The 24,686-nt window shown below is 45.4% G+C and overlaps 1 protein-coding gene across 2 annotated transcripts in view; it reads left to right on the forward strand.

Moving 5' to 3' along the window:
• The window catches only part of LOC126348037 (uncharacterized), a 226,569-nt gene that overhangs the window by 177,539 nt on the left and 24,344 nt on the right, over positions 1–24,686 (forward strand). For both annotated transcript variants that reach the window (XM_050002322.1, XM_050002321.1), the window contains exon 7: positions 22,695–22,789. In XM_050002322.1, coding sequence (XP_049858279.1) covers positions 22,695–22,789 — 95 coding nt within the window. The remainder of the gene's footprint in view (positions 1–22,694; positions 22,790–24,686) is intronic.

The raw sequence follows: 24,686 nt of genomic DNA on the forward strand, positions 1-24,686 counted from the left end.
GTGTTGATGACACCGCGTTCTTGAAAACTATAGGCGCTTGAAACTTCTCGGTTTTGCAATTGACAGCAAGCTTACATGGAAAGGACACATTGCACATGTTTGTTGAAGCTTTTGCGAGTCGTATACCTCTTAAGTACCCGTGGTCTAGGGGTAGCCTCTTTGATTCATAATCAAAACGTCTTCGGTCCCGGGTTCGATCCCCGCCACTAGTCAGCATTGGCGGCCGAAGACTTCCGGCATAAGAAGTCAGCCTCATTCTGCCAACGGCCTTGTCAAAGAGGGCGGAGGAGCGGATAGAGGTTCAGGGCACTCTCTTGTCCTAGGGGTGGGAAATTGCCCCTAAAGGTGGAAGAATCAGCAATGATCAACGACATGAGGATGCAGAAGGCAATGGAAACCACTGCATTAAAGACACGTAACGTGTATCCACAGGACATGTGGCCTGTAGTTGAAGAAGTATCATGATGATCTCTCCTTTGGCAAAAGATTCCGGAATAGTCCCCCATGCGGATCTCCGGGAGGGGACTGCCAAGGGGGAGGTTACCATGAAAAAAAGATTGAATAATCAACGAAAGGATAATGTTCTACGAGTCGGGGCGTGGAATGTCAGAAGCTTGAATGTGGTAGGGAAACTAGAAAATCTGAAAAGGGAAATGCAAAGGCTCAATCTAGATATATTAGGGGTCAGTGAAGTGAGGTGGAAGGAAGACAAGGATTTCTGGTCAGATGAGTATCGGGTAATATCAACAGCAGCAGAAAATGGTATAACAGGTGTAGGATTTGTTATGAATAGGAAGGTAGGGCAGAGGGTGTGTTACTGTGAACAGTTCAGTGACCGGGTTGTTCTAATCAGAATCGACAGCAGACCAACACCGACAACGATAGTTCAGGTATACATGCCGACGCCGCAAGCTGAAGATGAACAGATAGAGAAAGTGTATGAGGATATTGAAAGGGTAATGCAGTATGTAAAGGGGGACTAAAATCTAATAATCATGGGCGACTGGAATGCAGTTGTAGGGGAAGGAGTAGAAGAAAAGGTTACAGGAGAATATGGGCTTGGGACAAGGAATGAAAGAGGAGAAAGAGTAATTGAGTTCTGTAACAAGTTTCAGCTAGTAATAGCGAATACCCTGTTCAAGAATCACAAGAGGAGGAGGTATACTTGGAAAAGGCCGGGAGATACGGGAAGATTTCAATTAGATTACATCATGGTCAGGCAGAGATTCCGAAATCAGATACTGGATTGTAAGGCGTATCCAGGAGCAGATATAGACTCAGATCACAATATAGTAGTGATGAAGAGTAGGCTGAAGTTCAAGACATTATTCAGGAAGAATCAGTAGGCAGAGAAGTGGGATACGGAAGTTCTAAAGAATGACGAGATACGTTTGAAGTTCTCTAACGCTATAGATACAGCAATAAGGAATAGCGCAGTAGGCAGCACAGTTGAAGAGGAATGGACATCTCTAAAAAGGGCCATCACAGAAGTTGGGAAGGAAAACATAAGTACAAAGAAGGTAGCTGCGAAGAAACCATGGGTAACAGAAGAAATACTTCAGTTGATTGATGAAAGGAGGAAGTACAAACATGTTCCGGGAAAATCAGGAATACAGAAATACAAGTCGCTGAGGAATGAAATAAATAGGAAGTGCAGGGAAGCTAAGACGAAATGGCTGCTGGAGAAATGTGAAGACATTGAAAAAGATATGATTGTCGGAAGGGCAGACTCAGCATACAGGAAAGTCAAAACAACCTTTGGTGACATTAAAAGCAACGGTGGTAACATTAAGAGTGCAACGGTAATTCCACTGTTAAATGCAGAGGAGAGAGCAGATAGGTGGAAAGAATACATTGAAGGCCTCTATGAGGGTGAAGATTTGTCTGATGTGATGGAAGAAGAAACAGGAGTCGATTTAGAAGAGATTGGGGATCCAGTATTAAAATCGGAATTTAAAAGAGCTTTGGAGGACTTGCGGCCAAATAAGGCAGAAGGGAGAGATAACATTCCATCAGAATTTCTAAAATCATTAGGGGAAGTGGCAACAAAACGACTATTCACGTTGGTGTGTAGAATATATGAGTCTGGCGACATACCATCTGACTTTCGGAAAAGCATAATCCACACAATTCCGAAGACGCCAAGAGCTGACAAGTGCGAGAATTATCGCACAATCAGCTTAACAGCTCATACATCGATGCTGCTTACAAGAATAATATACAGAAGAATGGAAAAGAAAATTGATAATGCCCTAGGTGACGATCAGTTTGGCTTTAGGAAAAGTAAAGGCACGAGAGAGGCAATTCTGACGTTACGGCTAATAATGGAAGCAAGGCTAAAGAAAAATCAAGACACGTTCATAGGATTTGTCGACCTGGAAAAAGCGTTCGACGATATAAAATGGTGCAAGCTGTTCGAGATTCTGAAAAAAGTTGGGGTAAGCTATAGGAAGAGACGGGTCATATACAATATGTACAACAACCAAGAGGGAATAATAAGAGTGGACGATCAAGAACGAAGTGCTCGTATTAAGAAGGGTGTAAGACAAGGCTGTAGCCTTTCGCCCCTACTCTTCAATCTGTACATCGAGGAAGCAATGATGGAAATAAAAGAAAGGTTCAGGAGTGGAATTAAAATACTAGGTGAAAGGATATCAGTGACACGATTCGCTGATGACATTGCTATCCTGAGTGAAAGTGAAGAAGAATTAAATGATCTGCTGAACGGAATGAACAGTCTAATGAGTACACAGTATGGTTTGAGAGTAAATCGGAGAAAGACGAAGGTAATGAGAAGTAGTAGAAATGAGAACAGCGAGAAACTTGATATCAGGATTGAGGGTCACGAAGTCAGTGAAGTTAAGGAATTCAGCTACCTAGGCAGTAAAATATCCAATGACGGACGGAGCAAGGAGGACATGAAAAGCAGACTCGCTATGGCAAAAAAGGCATTTCTGGCCAAGAGAAGTCTACTAATATTAAATACCGGCCTTAATTTGAGGAAGAAATTTCTGAGGACGTACGTCTGGAGTACAGCATTCTATGGTAGTGAAACATGGACTGTGGGAAAACCGGAACAGAAGAGAATCGAAGCATTTGAGATGTGGTGCTATAGACGAATGTTGAAAATTAGGTGGACAGATAAGGTAAGGAATGAGGAGGTTCTACGCAGAATCGGAGAGGAAAGGAATATGTGGAAAACACTGATAAGGAGAAGGGACAGGATGATAGGACATCTGCTAAGACATGAGAGAATGACTTCCATGGTACTAGAGGGAGCTGTAGAGGGCAAAAACTGTAGAGGAAAACAGAGATTGGAATACGTCAAGCAAATAATTGAGGACGTATGTTGAAAGTGCTACTCTGAGATGAAGAGGTTAGCACAGGAAAGGAATTCGTGGCAGGGCGCATCAAACCAGTCAGTAGACTGATGGAAAAAAAACTCTTAAGAAAATTAAGGGGTATCATAACACTCACAATATCTTTTAACAAAGTACTATGTACTCTTTCACATCCATATTAGTTGTGGATTATGGCTGTGGCGCCATTCAGCAGACTAAAAGAGCGCCTTGAGAAGAAATAGCTAGAATTGTAACATCCAGTAAGATGGCTCTGAGCACTATGGGACTTAACATCTATGGTCATCAGTCCCTAGAACTTAGAACTACTTAAACCTAACTAACCTAAGGACAACACACAACACCCAGCCATCACGAGGCAGAGAAAGTACTATGGGACTTAACATCTATGGTCATCAGTCCCCTAGAACTTAGAACTACTTAAACCTAACTAACCTAAGGACAACACACAACACCCAGCCATCACGAGGCAGAGAAAATCCGTGACCCCGCCGGGAATCAAACCCGGGAACCCGGGCGCGGGAAGCGAGAACGCTACCACACGACCACGAGATGCGGGCCATCCAGTGAAGACCTATGTTCACCCAGTTTGCAGTAAACACAAGTAGTGGGCAAGGCCGGCGTCACCCCACTCTGCATTGTTGCCAAATTTATTCAACATGGTGGCGATAGATATGGCAACTTCGCAATGACGTCATGGCGGGAAGTTCAAATTTTGGTCGGAAAATAGATCAATTAGGCTACCTCCACTAACCTAACCCCCATCCCCTCCCCTCCCCCAGATAAAAAAGTTCAAATTGTGGCAGAAAAAAGGTCACTTGGGCTACCTCCACTAACCTAAGAAAATGGCAGGCAAAAGCGTCTCTTGGGCTTCCTTCACTAACCTAAGTCATCCGACCCCCACGTCTTCCTAGGACTTGGCCTGTGCTGGGCCGCTGGATAGGATGGACGTAAGTCTTTATTTTGCAGGCAATCTTTATTTAAAGAATTTGAGACAGTAGCTCCATCCAGTTTGTCCACAATGAGGCCTGGAGTTCAACTGTCCTAGTACACAGCATGCCACCAGAGTGCGCTATCATCCCATGGCAGTCTAGGCAAAAATGGCGGGAAAAGGACTCAGCCTCTCCTAGACTTCTGCAGAGAGGAAGGAGTGTACTTTATTTATTTTGGAACAATTTATGTAGGGACGGATTTCACGTAGTTCATTTATCACACTGACACAAAACACTCGCTCTGACGTGCTTGGGGTCACAATACACAGCCTACAGACCTGCAGACTACTTGCAAATTATCTAAATAATGCAGTACACAGCACACAGACCTGCAAACTACTCGTAAATCACCGAAATATTGCGGTACACTGATGTGCAGACACGAAAGCAACTCGTAAATTATCAAAATAACCCATGTAAAAGGCTCTGCAAACACGCTCAGTGTCGAAACAATGCACTGCACAGCCTACAGACCTTTTCACAAAGTAATGCAACAGACACGACCACTATGCATAAAATTGGTAAAATAATGCATGTAAAAGGCTCTGCAAACACGCTGACAACACAGCCGAAAATAATGCAATGCACAAACACTCAGTGCACATAAAAACATTTTCGAACTATTGTCAACCGCAACGTTTCAGCGAACTGTTCCAATGCGCGTTACACTGACGTCACATGTCTACGTAAAGAAGATCCAAGTCACCCTCTGTCCGCGCGTGTGTTCACCTAACCACTGTGGCTGAGGCGTACCTGCCGGGCCAGAGCCGAGAGAAATGTTTGCATAGCGACTCACCCTCGCAGACGCAGCTAAAAGGTACTCGATGTTATTCTGACGTCACAGATCTATGTAAATAACAGCCAAGGTCCCCCCCCCCCCTCCTGTGAATGCGCTATAGAGAAATGTGTTGCAATGCTTCCCAGGATAGCACAGGGTGCATTGTTCGTAGCGTTCCTAACGGGACACCCGAGACGCATCGGTCACGTGCAAGTGTTTACCTCCCCAGGGAGGCTGATGCATTGCCATGAGATGTGTGCGTAGCATGGCTGGAATTTCCAGTGTCTGGTCTGGTCTGGAGATGCCCCAATACCACAATATTGGATGAGGACAGCATCACTCCAGAGAAGAATGGTCTGCTTCAACTTGTCTTTGAACATCTGAACAAAGAATACATCACCTTACAGTCAAAACTTTCTGTAGATACCTTGACCCCATTTTAGTTCACTATTCGTTCGACAAGGGCAGCGACGAGCCAAGACATTTTTAGCCAGAATCTTTCTCAGAGTCTGTGAACTGGTGTACAAAGGAAGGGCAAGCCCCGTCTCTGAACGAAGGAGGCCGCTGAGATGCTGTTTCCGGCCCCAACCTGCTTGCTTGCTGTTGTGCTGTCTATGGCAATCTCCTGCCTCACAAGAATATTTGGAACTAGACATATATTACTCAGTGTAACAACAGTTAAATATTAGGATTGCTACCGCAGTCTGACACAGAGCAATGTACTGGATATGTCTCCTCTTTACGACTGTCGTTCTGGAACGAATCTCAGTGTCTATAGTGCTCATAATTTTCACGCAAAAAAAAAACTTTCATTCCCCTTACAACTATCGATGTGCTGAATCTATACCTCCCTCATAATAGGACATGCAGTAGTGTCCACCAGACGTCTGTACATATACCGCGAAGACTGTGGTGCAAAGGATGGGTCCCCCCCTGTGGGTTCGGGGGTAAGAATAGGCCCACGGTATACCTGCCTGTCGTAAGAGGCGACTAAAAGGAGTCTCAAACGTTTTGGCCTTGTGAGATGGTCCCCTAACGGGTTTGACCTCCATCCTTCTAAATTTTCCGAAGAGCGAGCCGATTGGGGAAGGGCGCCTTACAAGGAGCGATGTGTCCATCAAGCATTACCATCTCTAGCCAGGTTTGTCGTCATCGCTTAGCAGTCCCGCTCACCTACCATCTCTTGGGCGTGGATTTGTTCTTGGGTGCGGTTTCTTGCAGTCTGCTATGCTGTGTCGCTTTATGCGCCAATGACGATATTGGACTACATCACCTAAAATCCAGCACGGTAGCCAGTCCGTTGTGGTGGGGCCGCCATGTACCCTGTTGGTTGTAGCCCCCTGACTACACAGGGATCGCTCTGCTGATGCCAGCGCCGTTAACTCCCCACGTATGCCAAGGAGTAGATGCCTATCTCCTTGGGGCATTGGGACTCCCGGCAATGGCCATCCTGCCAGGTGGTCGTTGCTGAGGCTGGGTGGCGCCCGTGGGGAGGGCCCTTGGTCGGAGTAGGTGGCATCAGGGCGGATGACCCGCAATGAAGCGTGGTACATCATCTCTTGCTGGTGGCCAGCCGCCAGCAGTCTCTAAGCGTTCCAGGGCTCAATACAACGCAACTACATATGACCCCAAATCGTTCCCCTCCCTGGCTACACCATGGGAGGAACGAAAGACTAAGGATGCCAGCGAACCATACTCGCCCCGCTACCTGGTTTGTACGAGAGCTGATGGTGAATCCTTTACATCCATGAAGCCTCAGTTCTTCGTCGAGCACTTAGAGGACAAGTTCGGGGAGGTGGAGGGCTTGTCCAAAATGCGCTCGGGCTCGGTTTTGATCAAATCGGCGTCCTCCGCCCAGTCCCGCCGGTTACTCGATTGTAACAAGCTGGGGGATGTTCCGGTTACAATCACGCCCCATAAGAGTCTTAATATGGTCCAGGGCATAATATTCCATCGGGACCTTCTATTGCAGTCCGATGACGAGCTTCGCGCCAATTTAGAGCGGCGAGGTGTTCACTTCGTCCGGCGCGTACATCGTGGTCCAAGGGATAAGCAGGTTGCCACCGGTGCCTTCATCTTGGCCTTCGAGGGTGATACTTTACCTGAGAAGGTCAAGGTGATGGTCTATCGTTGTGACGTCAAGCCCTATATCCCTCCCCCGATGCGGTGCTTTAAGTGCTGGAAGTTCGGGCATATGTCTTCCCGCTGTACTTCCAGCCTCACATGTCGAGATTGTGGACGCCCATCGCATCCTAATACTCCATGTGCTCCGCCTCCCATCTGTGTAAACTGCGGAGAGCACCACTCACCTTGCTCGCCGGACTGCAGGATCTACCAGAAAGAGCGCAAAATCATGGAGTATAAGACCCTGGACCGCCTGACATACACTGAGGCCAGGCAGAAGTTCGAACGCCTCCATCCTGTTCGAATGACTGCCTCTTACGCCGCGGCTACTACTGTTATGGCCCCATTGGCTCTCCCTCAGACTGCCACCTCTCAGAGCCGGAATGCTACACCTGCCCCCTTGATGGTGGGGGGCACTTCACTCCCTGCTGCTCCTGCACTACCTGCCTCAGGAGCAGCAACCCCCCAACCATCGGGGACATCAGTCCCCACTTCTAAGCTGGGGAAGCCTCAAACTTCCCCTGCTCGAATAGCACGGAAAGGGTCCCTTCCTTCCCAGGTTTCCGCCTCTGGGAAGGGTGACGTCAGCCAATGGAAGAAAAGCAGACCAGCGGCTGATCGCAGGGCTTCCCGCTCCTCCTCCATCCCGGAGACTGACTCGCTGGAGCCCTCCCAGCCAGTGAAACCCAAGGACCAGAGAGACAAGACGAAGAAGAAGACCTCTAAGGCCAAGGACCACGCGGTGGCATCCACCCCACTGCTCCCTACAGGCTCTGCGTCCGGGGATAAGGTGGAGATCCGGGCGTCCGCTGAGGACCTGGATCTCGCCGGACCCTCAGACGCCATGGGAGCAGATTGTACTGGTCCTCCATCAGTGGCAGCAGGTGACCCAGTGGCGTGATCTGCCTCCTCGGCCCCTTCACGCCTTTTTCGGACATGGACAAAGCAATACTCCAGTGGAACTGCAGCGCTTTTTTCCACCACCTTGCTGAGCTTCGCCAACTCATCAGCAGTCACCCTTTCCTCTGCATTGCCCTACAGGAAACTTGGTTTCCGGCAATGCGGACCCCTGCCCTACGTGGGTATCGGGGTTATTACAAGAACCGGGCAGCTTATGATAGGGTATCTGGTGGAGTCTGCGTCTTCATCCTTAACTCTGTCTACAGCGAATGTGTACCTCTTCACACGCCTTTAGAGGCTGTCGCTGTAAGGATGTGGTCGCCTCAGCCTATTACTGTCTGCAGTTTGTATCTTCCGCCAGATGGTGATGTCTCGCGTCATGTGTTGGCTGCATTGATAGCACAACTGCCTCCTCCTTTTGTGTTACTGGGCGACTTTAACGCCCATAACCCCCTGTGGGGTAGCGCCGCGATTACTGGCCGGGGTAGAGATGTCGAGACTCTTCTCTCGCAGCTTGACCTCTGCCTCTTAAACACGGGAGAGCCGACACATTTCAGCGTCGTCCATGGCACATTTTCGGCCATCGACCTTTCTATCTGCAGCCCCGGACTTTCACCATCCATCCACTGGAGTGTCCATGACGACTTATGTGGTAGTGACCATTTCCCCATCTTTCTGTCACTACCACAGCGTCACTCTTCTGAACGCCCCTCCAGATGGGCTCTGAATAAGGCTGATTGGGGCTTGTTCTCCTCTCTCGCCACTATCGCACCTCCTTCCCCTGACACCATTGATGCGGTGGTTCAGTCGGTCACCACCGGCATTGTTCCTGCGGCGGCATCTGCGATTCTCTGTTCATCCGGGTCCCCTCGGAGGAGGACTGTGCCTTGGTGGGCGCCCGAGATCGCAGAGGCGATTAGAGATCGCCGGCGGGCTCTTCAACGCCTTAAGCGGCACCCGTCCTTGGAGAACCTCATCGTTTTTAAACAGCTCCGTGCCCGTGCCCGACGCCTTATTCGCCAACGGAAGCAGGAGTGCTGGGAACGGTATGTTTCCACCATTGGCGTCCGTACCTCTGCATCGCAGGTTTGGGCTAAGATTAGGCGACTCCATGGCTATCGGCCGCCTGTCTCTGTCCCTGGGCTTTCGCTGAATGGAGTGGTGTGTACTGACTCCGACACGATTGCGGACCGGTTAGCAGCGCATTTTGCTCAGTGTTCCGCATCTACGAATTACCCACTGGCCTTCCGCTCCCGGAAAGAGCGGTTGGAAAGTTGGAGGCTTTCCTTTCACACGCGCCACGCGGAGTCGTACAATGCTCCTTTCAGCGACTGGGAATTCCAGAGTGCCCTATCTGCTTGCCCTGATACGGCTCCTGGGCCAGACCGCATCCACAGCCAGATGCTGAAACGCCTCTCTGTGAATTGCGAGCGACGCCTCCTAGATGTTTTCAACCGCATCTGGGTTGAGGGTGTGTTCCCGTCTCAATGGCGAGAAAGCATCGTCCTCCCCGTGTTGAAACCTGGCAAGAACCCGCTGGAGGTGGACAGCTACCGCCCCATAAGCCTCACCAACGTTCTTTGCAAGTTGCTAGAACGTATGGTGAGCCGGAGGTTGAGTTGGGTCCTCGAGTCTCGAGGCCTTCTGGCTCCGTCTCAGGGTGGGTTCCGCAAAGGCCGCTCTGCCGTCGATAATCTGGTCTCCCTAGAGTCTGCCGTCCGTACAGCCTTTGCACGCCGCCAACATCTGGTTGCCGTCTTCTTCGACATGCGGAAGGCGTACGATACGACTTGGCGATATCACATCCTGGCCACACTTCATGGGTGGGGTCTTAGGGGCCCGCTCCCGATTTTTATTCAGAATTTTCTGTCGTCTCGTTCCTTCCGCGTGCAAGTTGCTGCGTCCCATAGTTCCTCCCGGGTCCAGGAGAACGGGGTCCCACAGGGGTCTGTCCTCAGTGTCTCCCTGTTTTTAATTGCGATCAATGGGCTCGCTGAGGCGGTGGGATCGTCCGTCGCAGCTTCGTTGTATGCAGACGATTTCTGCCTCTACTACAGCTCCGCTGGCATTGCAGTTGCTGAGCGCCAGCTGCAGGGCGCTATCCGCAAGGCGCAGTCGTGGGCTGTAGCGCACGGCTTCCAGTTTTCGGCCGCTAAGACCTGCGTTGTGCATTTCTGCCGGCGTCGCACGGTTCACCCTGAGCCACGCCTTTACCTTGACGGTGAACCTCTTGCTGTGGTAGAGACGCATCAGTTCTTGGGACTGGTATTTGATGCCCGGTTGACTTGGCTGCCTCATATTAGGCAGCTTAAACAAACATGCTGGCGGCATTTAAACGCTCTCCGTTGCCTTAGCCACACCGGATGGGGTGCCGATCGGTCCACCCTTCTCCGGCTGTATCAAGCGCTGATCCAGTCCCGCCTTGATTATGGGTGTGTGGCTTATGGTTCGGCGTCGCCATCAGCGTTGCAATTGCTGGATCCCATCCATCACTGCGGGATCCGACTCGCCACAGGAGCATTTCGGACAAGCCCTGTTGACAGCTTACTTGTGGAGGCTGGTGTTCCTCCATTGCGGATCCGGCGCGACCGACTTCTGGCCGCTTATGCTGCCCACGTTTGTAGCTTGCCAGGGCATCCCAACTACCGTCTCCTGTTCCCGCACTCGATCGTCCATCTTCCAGACAGGCGGCCCCGGTCAGGGTGTACGATCGCGGTTCGCATCCGGGCTCTACTGTGTGGGATTGAGTTTTTTCCTCTCCCGCCTGTTTTCCGGGCCAATCTCCGTCTGCCCCCTTGGTGTGTGCGCCGACCATGCATTCGGCTGGATTTGGCACAGGGTCCGAAAGACTCGGTCCCTCCTCCGGCCCTCCGCCGCCGCTTTGTTGCTCTCCTTGCCGAGTTTCCCGGATCTGCCGTGGCCTATACCGACGGTTCGATGGTCTCTGGTCGCACTGGTTACGCTCTTACTCTAGAGGATCATTGTGAGCAACGGTCGCTGGCACCCGGGAACAGTGTATACACTGCCGAGTTGGTTGCCATCTATCGCGCCCTAGAGTATATCCGCTCCCGCTCAGGTGAGTCCTTTGTCATCTGTAGTGACTCCCTGAGTGGTTTACGAGCTCTTGACCAGTGCTTTCCTCGTTCCCGTCTGGTGATGGCCATCCACGAGTCGCTCCATGCTCTTGCCCGTTGCGGCCGCTCCGTGGTCTTTATTTGGACCCCAGGTCATGTCGGCATCCCGGGCAATGAGCGGGTTGACACGCTGGCTAAACAGGCAGTGAGTTCACCGGCTCTGGAACTCGGCCTTATGGAGTGTGATCTCCTGTCGCTTTTGCGCCAGAAAGTGCTTGGTGCCTGGGGTGACGAGTGGCGCACCCTGCCCACGCCCAACAAACTTCGGGCGGTGAAGGAGACGACCCGTGTGTGGCGCTCCTCCATGCGGGCCTCTCGGAAGGACTCTGTCGTCCTCTGCCGGCTGCGCGTTGGCCACACGTGGCTGACGCACGGCCATTTGTTGCGCCGGGAGGACCCACCGCTATGTCGCTGCGGGGCAGCTCTGACGGTGGTCCACATTTTGGTGGACTGCCCGCTTTTAACAGGACTCAGGCAGACGTTTGCGCTACCTGATACCCTCCCTGCCCTTTTATGTGATGACGATGCTATGGCGGACCTCGTGTTGAGTTTTATTCGGGCAGGGGGTTTTTATCGTATGATTTGAGTGTTTGTCCTTTTATTTCCTGTATTGACTTGGGCCTTTGGCCTGTGGTTTTAAACTGTGGGTTTTAATGTCATTTGGTGGTTGGCTTTTCCTTATTTTCATGGTCGGCCAACCACCTTCACACTCGGTGCGATTTTAGTTCCGTTTGTCTGGTCTTTGTCTGCCTTTCTTGTATTGTGTCGTCCCTTCTCTCAGTTCTCCGTTTTTAACGACTGACAGTTTTTATTTCGTGTGATTTTATCGTGGAACAAGGGACCGATGACCTTAGCAGTCTGGTCCCTTCAATCCCACACCCAACCAACCAAAGGATGGGTCGGTTCCCCTTGGCACAAAGGCATCACTGTTTCTGGCCCCAACCTATTTGCTTCCTTGCTTGTTTTCTACACCCATGTCCAGACTTCGGGATTACAAGATCACATGTATTTTCACATGGTTTGCCAGCATATTATACCATTTACGCGATACTTATGGATATCAGCACACAACAATATCGCTTGCATAGCAGTTTTGCTTGTGAAGTGTAATTCCAAAGAAATAGACTCGAAATTATTTCTCTAGGCCGGCCGGGGTGACCGAGTGGTTCTAGGCGCTACAGTCTGGAACCGTGCGACCGCTACGGTCACAGGTTCGAGTCCTGTCTCGGGCATGGATGTGTGTGATGTCCTTAGGTTAGTTAGGTTTAAGTAGTTCTAAGTTCTAGGGGACTAGTGACCTCAGAAGTTAAGTCCCATAGTGCTCAGAGCCATTATTTCTCTAGAAACTAGAAACTTTAGCGAGGTGACACGTGCTGTAAACCACTGAGTAACTAGAAACTTATCCCGTCACTGTCTCTCGAAGTCACGTCAGAGGTTCCTTGATATATCCACTGAGTTATAGGCAATGGCTGATTGAAAACGATCACTAACAGTAGATGGTGTGCTGATTGAGGTCGTAAGAAATGTACACTAGCTTTTCAGATCTCTAGCGCTGCGCTTTGCAGTAGAAACTATGTCTATGATTTGGAATCAAGTCTTTCCATTCAACCACATACCTGTGTTTTATCTGATGGAGAAGTCGTTTAATGACTACAGCCACAAGTGAATCATATTTCTGATACACTCATATCTCGATAAACGAGTCACCTTTCTCGAACCTGTCTGGTATACCTGTCTGGTATAGTAAAATTTTAGATAGTCTGTATGCCTCTTGGAACCGCTGCCATTTGTGGAGCTTTGTGCGTGTGATCATTTCAATTTAAGCCAGAACTGAGTAGAAGTCGGAGAGAGCTGTATCTACAACCTTCTGCAACCCATGTAGAAACAGAGTGACCTGAGTTAGTGCGACAGGACCATGTTTTGATCATTCTGTGGAAATGGGAACATGTTGTCATAGCTCCGTCAACTGTGTACAATCTGTAAGGTCAGCGCCAAATGGAGCCTGCTCCCGCAACACGAGGTAGTATAATGACAGTACGGGAACTGGGAGAAGGATGAGGATTTTGCTTCTGCATTGGTGGTGCATCCCCAAACTACATACAGGGACTGCTGTCCAAAGCAGATCTGTGTCCCTCAGGACCCATTCATGTCTCTCACCCCAACATGCTACCATTGTTATGCTGTACCATCCAACAGAGAAAAATTACGAACTATTAAAGCTGCACCAACTTCATCCGATAAAGAACTTGATAAGATTTTTACCGCATCTCTCCCCTCTCATGTATCGAAAACAAATACTTCATGCTTGCTGGCACCTAGCACATGTGACAATCCTATTAAATATACAGGTGTTGATCCGCTGCACAGATTAGTTTAAAGTTGCAACACCTATACTATAGGAGGATGACCGTATCCCACATACCATACTGCAAGTTGCAAGAGACGGTCCCTGTGACCCTCTGTCGTTATTTGAAACATTGTTTTTTTCCCCTAATGTAACACGCTTTGTGCACTGCCACACATTTTGTCTTTCCACCACGACTTCGAGGTCTGTGTTGGGTTATAAACTGACATTAACGCTTTCTGATCCACTGCCACTGCCGGCCGCGGTGGTCTCGCGGTTAAGGCGCTCAGTGCGGAACCGCGCGATCGCTACGGTCGCAGGTTCGAATCCTGCCTCGGGCATGAATGTGTGTGATGTCCTTAGGTTAGTTAGGTTTAAGTAGTTCTAAGTTCTAGGGGACTGATGACCAAAGATGTTAAGTCCCATAGTGCTCAGAGCCATTTTTTTTTCCCCCACTGCCTCTTGCAGAAAACTAGACGTCGCATGGTGTAAATAACGATGTTACTGCTGCTAGCATAACACACCACACACACTGGATGGTTTTAAATAAAAGACAGTTACAACATAAGGAAACTGGAAGAGTTTGGCAGCATCGTGGAGCGTTTCGAAACTGCAGTCCGAAGGTGATTGGCGAGCTCTACATTTAAAGTTATCTGTCACAGTGCGGAATAGCTGATGGCTCTGCATTCCATGTTGACTGATTCCTCATATTGCAGTCATGTATGCGATCACTGTTTCGGTACTAGCCATCCCCAGAAGGTTCTGCCCCTCCACCAAAACTCTTTCTCAGTCTCAAACAAACGATGTCAGTCAATTATTATGCGGTAACCAACAGCGTACCAGTGGACGGATGGGATGGAAAAGACACCGTCGATGTACTGTAACAATAAGCATCTCAGTTGATAGTGCGAACAATTTTAGCAATTTTACAGTAGTTTCGACACTGACCAGTGATGCGACAGCATGTTTCCCAGTTTCAGTATCATCGCTAAACCGCCCATGCTCTACTTTGCGAGTACGATTACAATTGTAGGTAGATGATTGTGCAGTACATCCATTCGTTGTTAATTCTCAAACATGCCCATTCATTGTTAATTCTCGAACATATACATCATCGAAGTATAGCAGACAGCACTCTACATATTTCTAGCACCTCGAGCATAGTGCATAATTTATGATGTATCTCTATTGTTAAGAGAAAAACATAAACAGATGCATTCCTAAGTCTGTATGGTTCTACACTTAAAACAGGCTATAATGTTAGATCCCTTCAGTTTCTATAATGTTAGATCCCTTCAGTTTCTGACTTACCAGTTGTGTGGAATGCAGAGCTGTTAATATCCCAATGTAAGAAATATATTTCTAGCGCATGATATTCATCCTTCTTGCAGGTTTCTCTACGGTAAACTATGGTAACAAACTGTAAAATGAAAAAACTATTTCCTGAAAACATCGGTTCTGTGTGATACATGCGCAATATAGTTTTCCAGATATGTATAGCGTCCACTGCACACATCTGATAATGTTTCACAAATTATACTATGCCCATATCAGTCCTATGTAAAATGATCGTTAGTAACGACATACCCGTTACAAGGAAACAGATAAACACATAGCAGCGGCGTCTGACATGTGAAATAACACATCATGCTGCCACTAACTCTGTAAACAGCACATCTGTCAAGCAGATGTATACACGGGGATTGCTGTGCCTCACAAATACCAATCAGTAACTTAGGATCATCTGAGTTATGAAACTGAATTCTCGATTTTTATACCCAAGATGCGACAGGGAAACGGAGTACAATCTTCGTTTGTTTAGAGAAATGTGTCGAAACAGGATGGTCACGTTTCATCACACATGAAATGGAAGTCCTTTAGTGACCGAGAGGTTTGTTGTTATCGATCGCAAATAGACAGTGCTCTAAGTCACAACATACAAAGCATGTGGTTGTATACAAGTCAAACACAGGCTATGTCAGGTGACTGATGTGTCCTGACATACCAGCAGAAAAAATGGTCAAATGACCTGCAGCAACATATCCCTCTCTAGAACATCATCAGTCTGCCATTAAATCGTACCTCGCTACAGGTCCATCTCAATCAATCACCACTTCCACTCTCTGTTATCCTTTAACCCAGATGCATGTAAGTTTAGAGGCAGAAGGTTCTCTGTTTTCCTGAAAAGCATCAAATACAGAAGTCAACTCGCATGTATCACTGTTACCTCAATAGACATACAGGAGAATGAAACTTACTGGTAGATTAAAACTGTGTGCCGGACCGAGACTCGAACTCAGGACATTTGCCTTTCGCGGGCAAGTGCACTACCACTGAGCTACCCGAGGACGACTCACGCCCCGTCCTCACAGCTTTACTTCTGCCAGTACCTCGTCTCCTACCTTCCAAACTTTACAGAAGCTCTCCTGCGAACCTTGCACTCCTGAAAGAAAGGATATTGCAGAGACATGGCTTAGCCACAGCCTGGGGGATGTTTCCAGCATGAGATTTTCACTCTGCAGCGGAGTGTGCGCTGATATGAAACTTCCTGGCGAGGACTCGGCAATCTCCATTCATCACGAGATGCGGAATGTAACGGTCTACTTCCGGTCAACTGCAGATTAAATCGATAACGGCGCTGCAGTGTGGGTTGGTCAAAGACAGTACAAGGGGATCTTTCAGTCTCTAATTTTATCCTAAGAGTGCGACTCCCTCCCGCTTAGAGAGAGAGAGAGAGAGAGAGAGAGAGAGAGTGAATCATGCACTATGCTCAAGGTGCTAGATCTCAGTTGCTCAACGCTGGACAACTTATTCTCTGTGGTAGCGTTAGATGGTTCATTGGAAGTTGTATGAAACCATGTAGGAAGTTTTAAATTCTGCCCTCTTAGCCGGAATGTCACCAAACATCGATTTATTCGTAAAACCGAAACAACATATGCGTGCACATAGTGCCCCCCCCCCCCCCCCACCCCCCACGCACATACGGCATGTATCATTATAAAATGATTTTCGATCTTCTCTTCCTTCTTATATCAGTGTTACAAACATTTGTAGCGACGTTTTCGGCGCATTTGGCTGCGCGAATTTATCATCAGTTATTTAACCTGCTTTCACAACGCTAGCTCGATACAACTTTTGTAATGTCCAGTAGCTTTCACAAAGGAAACACGGTATAAAAAATTAAACAAACTATTGCGCCTCCGTCTCAGTCCACGGTTGATCCTTTGATGCTGACGACACGGACATAAATTCCGAGTTATTAACATTAGGACCGTTAGTATGCAGAAAATGACCAAATGGTTACAATATGAGGCTATTCATGGATGATGTTGTGTATAGAGAAGTTGCATCACTATAAAATTGTGGGAAAACTGGCAAGGATTGCCAGTTGTCCTTTGACATAAACAAATGAACCTATTGCGCATAAATAAGCATAGCAACCCTTTACTATCTGCTTACACGATTAGGGAATAATCACTGGAAACAGTTACATCCATCAAATGTTTGGAAGTATGTGTACATAATGATTGAAGTGAAATTAATTCGTGTCTACTGCAGGAAACTTCACGCTTACGCTGACATCAATCTGTTGTAGAATTTTGGGACACATTTAACCTCACGTTTTACGGCCTTTCAGAAGACGGAAAAATCTCCTCAGTAGGAATCAACATGGATTCCCCTATCAACGATTTTGTCAAACCCACATTACTACATTCGTCCACGAGATTCGGAAGGCAGCAGATCCTGTCGCACGAGTTGAAGCCTTGTTCCCTCGACTAGCGGAAGACGTTCGATAATGTTGCGTAGTAAACAAAATACGAATGTCTAGAATATCAGACTAACTTTGTGACTGGAAAAACGTGCAGATGACGCAAGTTGCTAGCAAACAAAACACTGAATGTCGTTTTTCACGGTGAGAAAGCCTCAGACACAAACAGAGGTTTGGGCATACCTCAAGGGAATATTGTAGGACCGTAAGTATGAAGAAAATGACCAAATGGTTAAAAGATGAGGCTATTCATGGATGCTGTTGTGTATAGAGAATTTGCATCACTATAAAATTGTGGGAAAATGGGCAAGGATTGGCAGTTGTCCCTTAACTTAAACAAATGAACCTGTTGCGCATAAATAAGCATAGCAACCGTTTACTATCTGCTTACATGATTGGGGAATAATCACTGGAAACAGTTACATTCACAAATGTTTGGAGGTATGTGTACAGAATGATTTAAGTGAAATTACCAAATAAACCTAATTGTAGGAAAAATCAAGTAGCAAACTGAGATTAATTGGAAGAATCTTCAGGTGATGTAATCGATCCATGAAGGTGGAAGCTTATAAAACTCTTGTTCGAGCAGTAATTGAGTATTGTTCCTTATTCTGGGACCATTACCAGATAAGACTGACACAGGAAATATAGAATATCCGAATAAGAATAATGGTGCATTTGTCCACGGGTATGTTTAGTAAGCGCGGAAACGTCATGGAGGTGCATGTCCGACTCCAGGCACTGCAAGAGAGACGTTATGCATAGATACAGAGGTTAGATGGCTTCCCCAGCCACCTTATCCCGTTATGTAATTATATTCTACTGGTGTCCAGGCATATCAGATTGGCCAGAGGAGTGCCAAACAAGGAACCCGCTCACCCCATCGGTCTCAATTCTGGCAGTCATCTTGTCACTCATGGAAGAACTGCCTCCTGAAGGTGGTGTGCTGTATGCGATCCACAATGCTTGTCTTGGGTCCTGTAAAATGTCATAGTATCGTAGTTCATCACCATTGTGCACTTCACCCACAGCAAGAAAAAGTTCATACCATCCACATCAGAAAGGTGAGACATATGGCCTGAAACATTAATCTGTAATTTTTTCTTTGAGGGCATAAGCACAGGGCACAGCCATACTCAGAAGAAAGAAAATATCAATTATTGCATATTTTTGAGCTGTACTGCTATATCACCAAATGACGTTAAGAAATCATTACAAAAGAAATTTCAAACGCACGTCAAATATCAAAATCCCCCTCCGACTTTCCAATCCAGAAAAGAGATGTTACACTATGAAAAGAAGACAGGTGAAAAAATCAATTATCGATACACCAATGAAAGCAGGCATTTGTGCATAAGACAAAAGTAAATAAATAAAATTTCTTGACGATCTTAATGTTGGAATTACTGTTCTTTGTGGAAAAGAAAAGTAGTTTCCATCTATGTTCAAGTGTTTGCCACTTGAGTTCCTTCAGCATCTCTGTGGCGCTCTCCTATGGGTCAGATAAACCTGTGACCATTTGTACTAGCCTTCTCTGTGTAAGTCCAATACCCTGTGCTAGTCCTATTTGGTACTGGTCCCACACACGTGAGCAGTATTCATGAATAATTTGTTATCAGTTTCCCTTGTAGACTGATTGCATTTTCCTACTTAGCTACCAATAAATTGAAGTCAGCCCCCTGCTTTACCTACGACTGAAGCTGTGTGATCATCCTACTTCATATCCCTACAAATACCCAGATATTTCTACATTTGACTGGTTCCAATTGTGGCTTCTTGATACTGTAGTCGCAAGATATTACATTTTTTTCATTTTGCAAAGTTCACAATTTTATATTTTTGAACATTTAAGCAAGTTGCCGAAGTTTGCACCATTTTGAAAACGTGTCAAGATCTGACTGAATATTTGTGCAGCTTTTTTCAGAGGGTACACCATTATGTGTAGTGCACACTTGATCAATTTATGACACAATCCCAAAAAGTCACAGCCTAGCTTCTCACAGAGCCTTCAAAGTATATGGTCTCATCCCTTAACTCAACCCTGGGCCAGGGATCACGATCAGCTCTGCTAATGATTTTAAAAATTGTGATCTCTGTTGACACTGTGTGTGCCAGGCTGGTCTTCTCAGCTTTCTCTTTCAATCAGTGGAGTGATTAAAGCATGACTTTGGAATCCATTTTGCACCACAGACTGAAGTTGGTTGCACCGTCTTCCATCTTCAGCATGTTGAATGAGGTGTCCAGGCATACACATGTGGGTGCTCCTGGTGTTCCTTCCCATCCCTAAGGGTTACCTCTGTTCACTATATGTTTGAACTGCCAACAGTTACTATATCCCTACCTCTTTGTGTTTGTCTCCTTTTGACACAGAACATAGCAGCTTTTCCAACAGGTAAAGTGAGTCTCACTGGCTCACTGAAAGACAGCATCTGTAACTTGTTGGTTAGAGTGATGCTCCCTGTCTCCTATAGGACGCCTAATCCAGCCACTGACATGCTGCTCACAGTCAAGAAATCAAATAATGCTAGGTACTGTACTTCCTGTAGAGGAGACAGGATCCACAGTGTGACATCGCTAACAACACTAGGAAGCTTGCCCTATACAAACACGTGCACCAACTTCCAATTGTTGGACATGGGCTGAATTGTGTCATTCGAAATGACCATGATGGCAGCATTTATACACAAATGAGGCGTTGTAGATTATTAGAGCTGGGCGAGGAAGTCTTTTGTATGGTGACAGATGAGGAAAACTAGTACACAGTATGACAAATATGTAATATATTCTGGCACTTTTGTCAAGAATTTATCTCAAGGACTAACTAATGCCTGCAATAAGTGGTCATTTGTAAGCATGCATGATTTTATTGTGCAGTGTATTGTACATTGAAAAAAGAAGCATTTATAATTAATTTTGGTTGTTTTATAAGTCAGAGAGCTACTCTCCACCTCACAGTAACACCAGCATCGGCAGTACACCGTGAAAACCAACATCTGGGCATGGCCTCAAAAAACCAAAGTATTTTCTGATACCTTGACGACAGTTTTGTTGTATTGCTCAGTAGAAGAGATATGCTGACAGTTTACCGTAAATACTGTAGACCAAGATATATATTGTACACTGAAGGTAGAGAAAAATGAGGTACTTTCCTTCTACAGCATCCTCACTTGCCCTATGCCTAGTGATGACTTAGGATTCCGCATATACACTAAAAAATCAATGTAGACCACTATCTAGATTCTTGGTGCTAAGAGCAAATTCCATCACAGTGTGGCTTATTTTAAAAGAAGAAACAGTTTCTGGAAACCTTCTTATTTTGCAAACATATTCATCTACAAGTAAGAATAGGGTAAACAGAATTATGTATTTCTCTAACTTGTCACATATGGGGAAGGTAAGCCATCAAGTGAAGGAGGTTATGATTTGAAGTCTTACTTTCTACTGCCACCAGATATTGACAGCTCTTTTTCTAGTAGGTGGCACTATTTGTAAATACTATACTCAGTTTATGGAGGAGTAATGTTGAAAACATCATTTGTTGAACATAATTTAGATTACACTGAACCAGTTAAAAGGCATTATGGTTCTTCTGTTGAAGTCTTATTTGAGTGAAATATTTTATTTGTTCACAAACAGAGCAGATATAACTGGGCAGTCATTGTACTAATGGTACAGGTGGCAAATGGGGAAATCCATTGGTATGAATGACTTTGACAAAGGCAGATTGTTATGGCCTGGCATCTGGTAATGGGAATTTTGGAAATGCTGAAACTGCTTAGCCACACACATACTACTATCGTGAGCATGTCTGGAAAGTGGTTGAAAGGTGATGAATCTGTGAATAGATGACTAGGTATTGGATGTCACCATTCAGTGCACATTGTTGAACATGGGGCTCTGCTGCAGATGAACCATGCATGTTGCCATATTGACTCAGAACATCATCAATTATGATTGCAATTGTCATGGGATCATTGATACTGGGCTGCGGATGAATAAAGACTTATCTTGTGGTTGAATGAATGACCTATCTTATTAAACCAATCAGTGGTCTTGTCCAAATTGACTGGATAAATCGTTATCCAGGTGAATGGCGACTTCAAACATGCAGTTTGCCATGTATACAAGCCCATGGAGGACATTCACCTAGGATTCCATGAATGTGTGATAGTAATCGAAGGCTTAATAACAGATGTGGCCTGTGTGAACGTTATTGTAGACCACTTGCATCCCTTCATACTTGATATTTTCCTTAGTGGTGATGGCATTATCCAGAAGGATAATCAGTCACGTCAAAGGCCAGAATAGTGCTACAGTGGTTTGAGGTGCGTGATAGTGAACTCATGTGAATGCCATGGCTACCAAATTCACCTTATGTGAACCAGATGTGTTGGACACCAGCTTCGTATTCACTACTGGCCGGTTGCAATTCTACCAACTTATCTTAAGACTGTTATCCTTCTCATTTATGATGACTTGATTGGGAGGTGTTACAGTGTCAGTGATTGCAAACGTTGAGTTGGCCAGTGACTGAACCTCAAATCATTACATGTAACTAAGTTCTCAGTAGATATTCTTGTAACCATCTTGATGTGAAGAAGCTTTCCCATATTGAGTGAAAGAAATGTTTGTCCATAATCTTGGTTTCAGTTGTTGTAATCAGAACAAAACAAGAGATTTTCCAGATCTTTGCAGCCATTACACAAGGTGTCTTATTTATCTAAAAGCAAATGACATACAGATAACACTGAAAGGAATCAAAAATTTGCATGCCATTCTTCATGCAAACCAATATGTACGGAGCTCTTGGAAGAATGTAAAACTAACCACTTTTTATATAAAATGACCACTATTCAAAGAGCACTTTGGTCACAAAATGCTGAAGTTTCAGTACGGAACATCTCAGAAAAGAGTTATAACTTAAGAAACACCATACTGTTTCTGGGCTTGCTACTTGCTGATTGCTGTCAAGTGAATGTGGCCTAGTATTCCTTATACACATCTGGTGCCTATTTTATACAAGAACTAGTAAGTGCTCTTGTTCCAACATCCGTGTGTGGCTGCCTGTTGAGGCTCCAGGAGGTGTCCAAATATCATTCTTATAAAGAACTGACATCATTATTCACTTAATTGTCGGTGAAAAAATTTGAAGAGGAATTTTACCAAATTATTTGTACTTTCTACTGGTAACTTTTGCACATAGATTGAAAAGTTATCCCACATATGTATGATATGTTGTGAATTTTATTATTATAAACATTATTAAACTTATATATTTTATATCTATGTTTTAGGCTCAACTAAAGGAAGCCCTTGTGGATAAAAAACACACAGAAGAAAGACTGTTGAAGGTTGAAGCTCAATTACAAAACTTGCGGCTGAAAGATAAGTAAGTTTGTCTTTTAAAGATATATCCGTTCCAGATGTCGAAAGATATTACATTTGAATTTGTTCGATCATTGTTTTAAATTAATTAGCATTCTTTGGTGATAATGAAGCCTGGTTGTCTTGATCTAAGAAAAGTTTAACAATTGCACAGTAAAATCAGAAAATGCACTTCGTAAATGCAGTGATGGAAAAGAATTCCAAAGTCAGTAGGAACATAAACAATTATGAGACAATTTTTAATTACATTCCTTGAATTTTGTATCTTGTTTGTTCTTTTGACATCATACTCTCTCTGATCCCTCACATTTTAACTTTGTCAGTCCTCACTACGGGTAGGTACCCTCAACCTGTGGTCTCAAGGACCTGCCACTCCTTTCCAACCATAACAAACCTATTCCTCTTCTCTCCCTGAGAAGGGAACTAATGATTATGAAATGTAGGAATAGTTTTTTTTGTTTTGTTTTAAATGTGTCATCAGTTCTGGAATTTTTGCCTCCTTCAGGTAAGTACTGCCCAGCTATTCTGCCCCTTCTAATTTTGCAGCGGACTGATAGTACTGTAGAAGGTGGAGGAATGTATGTTAGATGACAAGTTTTACATGTGATTTCATGTATGACTTTCTCTCAATAAGACAGATACCACCTCTGTTAGAACTGAAGTGGATGAGTAACATGTTGCCCCATAGGAGAAGATTACAGCTACAAAATTGTCATGCTTGTAGGCTGTGGATGTTACTGCTGTGACATATTTCATACATAGCAATAAAAGCCACATGTTTGCCACATTAATGAAGTATTGATAGGTACTGACAAGAGAACTGGGTACTTCCAGTGTACATTTAGCTATCCTAATGCTGATTGTATTTTAAATTATTGTTGTAGTGTAGAAGGTACAGTATGTAAGACAGCAAATCATGTATAATTATGATTTCTACCAGTGACACAGGTTTTACATCTGTTCAAACTGAGGTAGCTGCCTAGTGTGTTGTTGCACTGGAGAAGTTTGCATGTGGAGAATTGACATGGTTATATGTTTTACACAGTGTTGCCTTAGTAGATTCTTCACTGTAGAATAAAAGCAGTACATTTGCTGCATTATTAAAGTCATGATGGAAACAGCTAAATACAACCAACATGAGGACATGAAGACATTAGCAATAAAAGTGTCTTTTTACCATTCAGTGTTTTTCAGTAATTACTCATAAGGTTAAAATATTTATCACCTTGTATGACAGTAAAATAAAAATAAGCCCTTCCAGGGTTCAGAAAAATGGTCATTGTAAGACTCAGATCTTTCAGTAATTCTTACATAGTTTTGACTTTCACTCATATTAGTGATTGGATATGTCCACAATATCTCCATGGAAATCAGATATGTGCCTTGCAAGCTTATTGATTTTTAAAGCAATGCCAAAGATTATTGTTACAGTTTCAAACATCTGAAAAGTTTTGTAAAAGTGAGTTACACACAAACTAGTGGGGACCCAGACAGGCAAGAAATATATTCAGAAAGCTTCTCAAAAACAGTGCAAGCTACTTAAGTCTGTATTCCAAAGTGAAATCCAGTCCACACTGCATCAAAATTCCACCTATGACAAACGACAGAGTCCGTGTGATATTAGTACCTGAGCCAAACCATTAGCACACTCGCTGTGCTTTCCAGATTGCTTCACATCTAATTCCTTCCATGGGAAAAGATGCAAGTGGTGCATGGTCTGGAGCAGCCACTACCAAGAAAGATGGTGGGTCAAGTTCCACTGGTGTTGCTGCAGAAGGTTGATGATTGATGAAAGTTTTGTGAATCCACATGGGGCCAAATAGTCTGCCACAGGCACAGAAACCAGTGGCTGCTGACCAGGCTGGCAAAAATGAAGTTGATTTTGTCAGTACCTCCGATGT

The sequence above is a fragment of the Schistocerca gregaria genome, chromosome 1, assembly GCF_023897955.1.
Source record: "Schistocerca gregaria isolate iqSchGreg1 chromosome 1, iqSchGreg1.2, whole genome shotgun sequence".
Classification (NCBI taxonomy): Eukaryota; Metazoa; Arthropoda; class Insecta; order Orthoptera; family Acrididae; genus Schistocerca; species Schistocerca gregaria.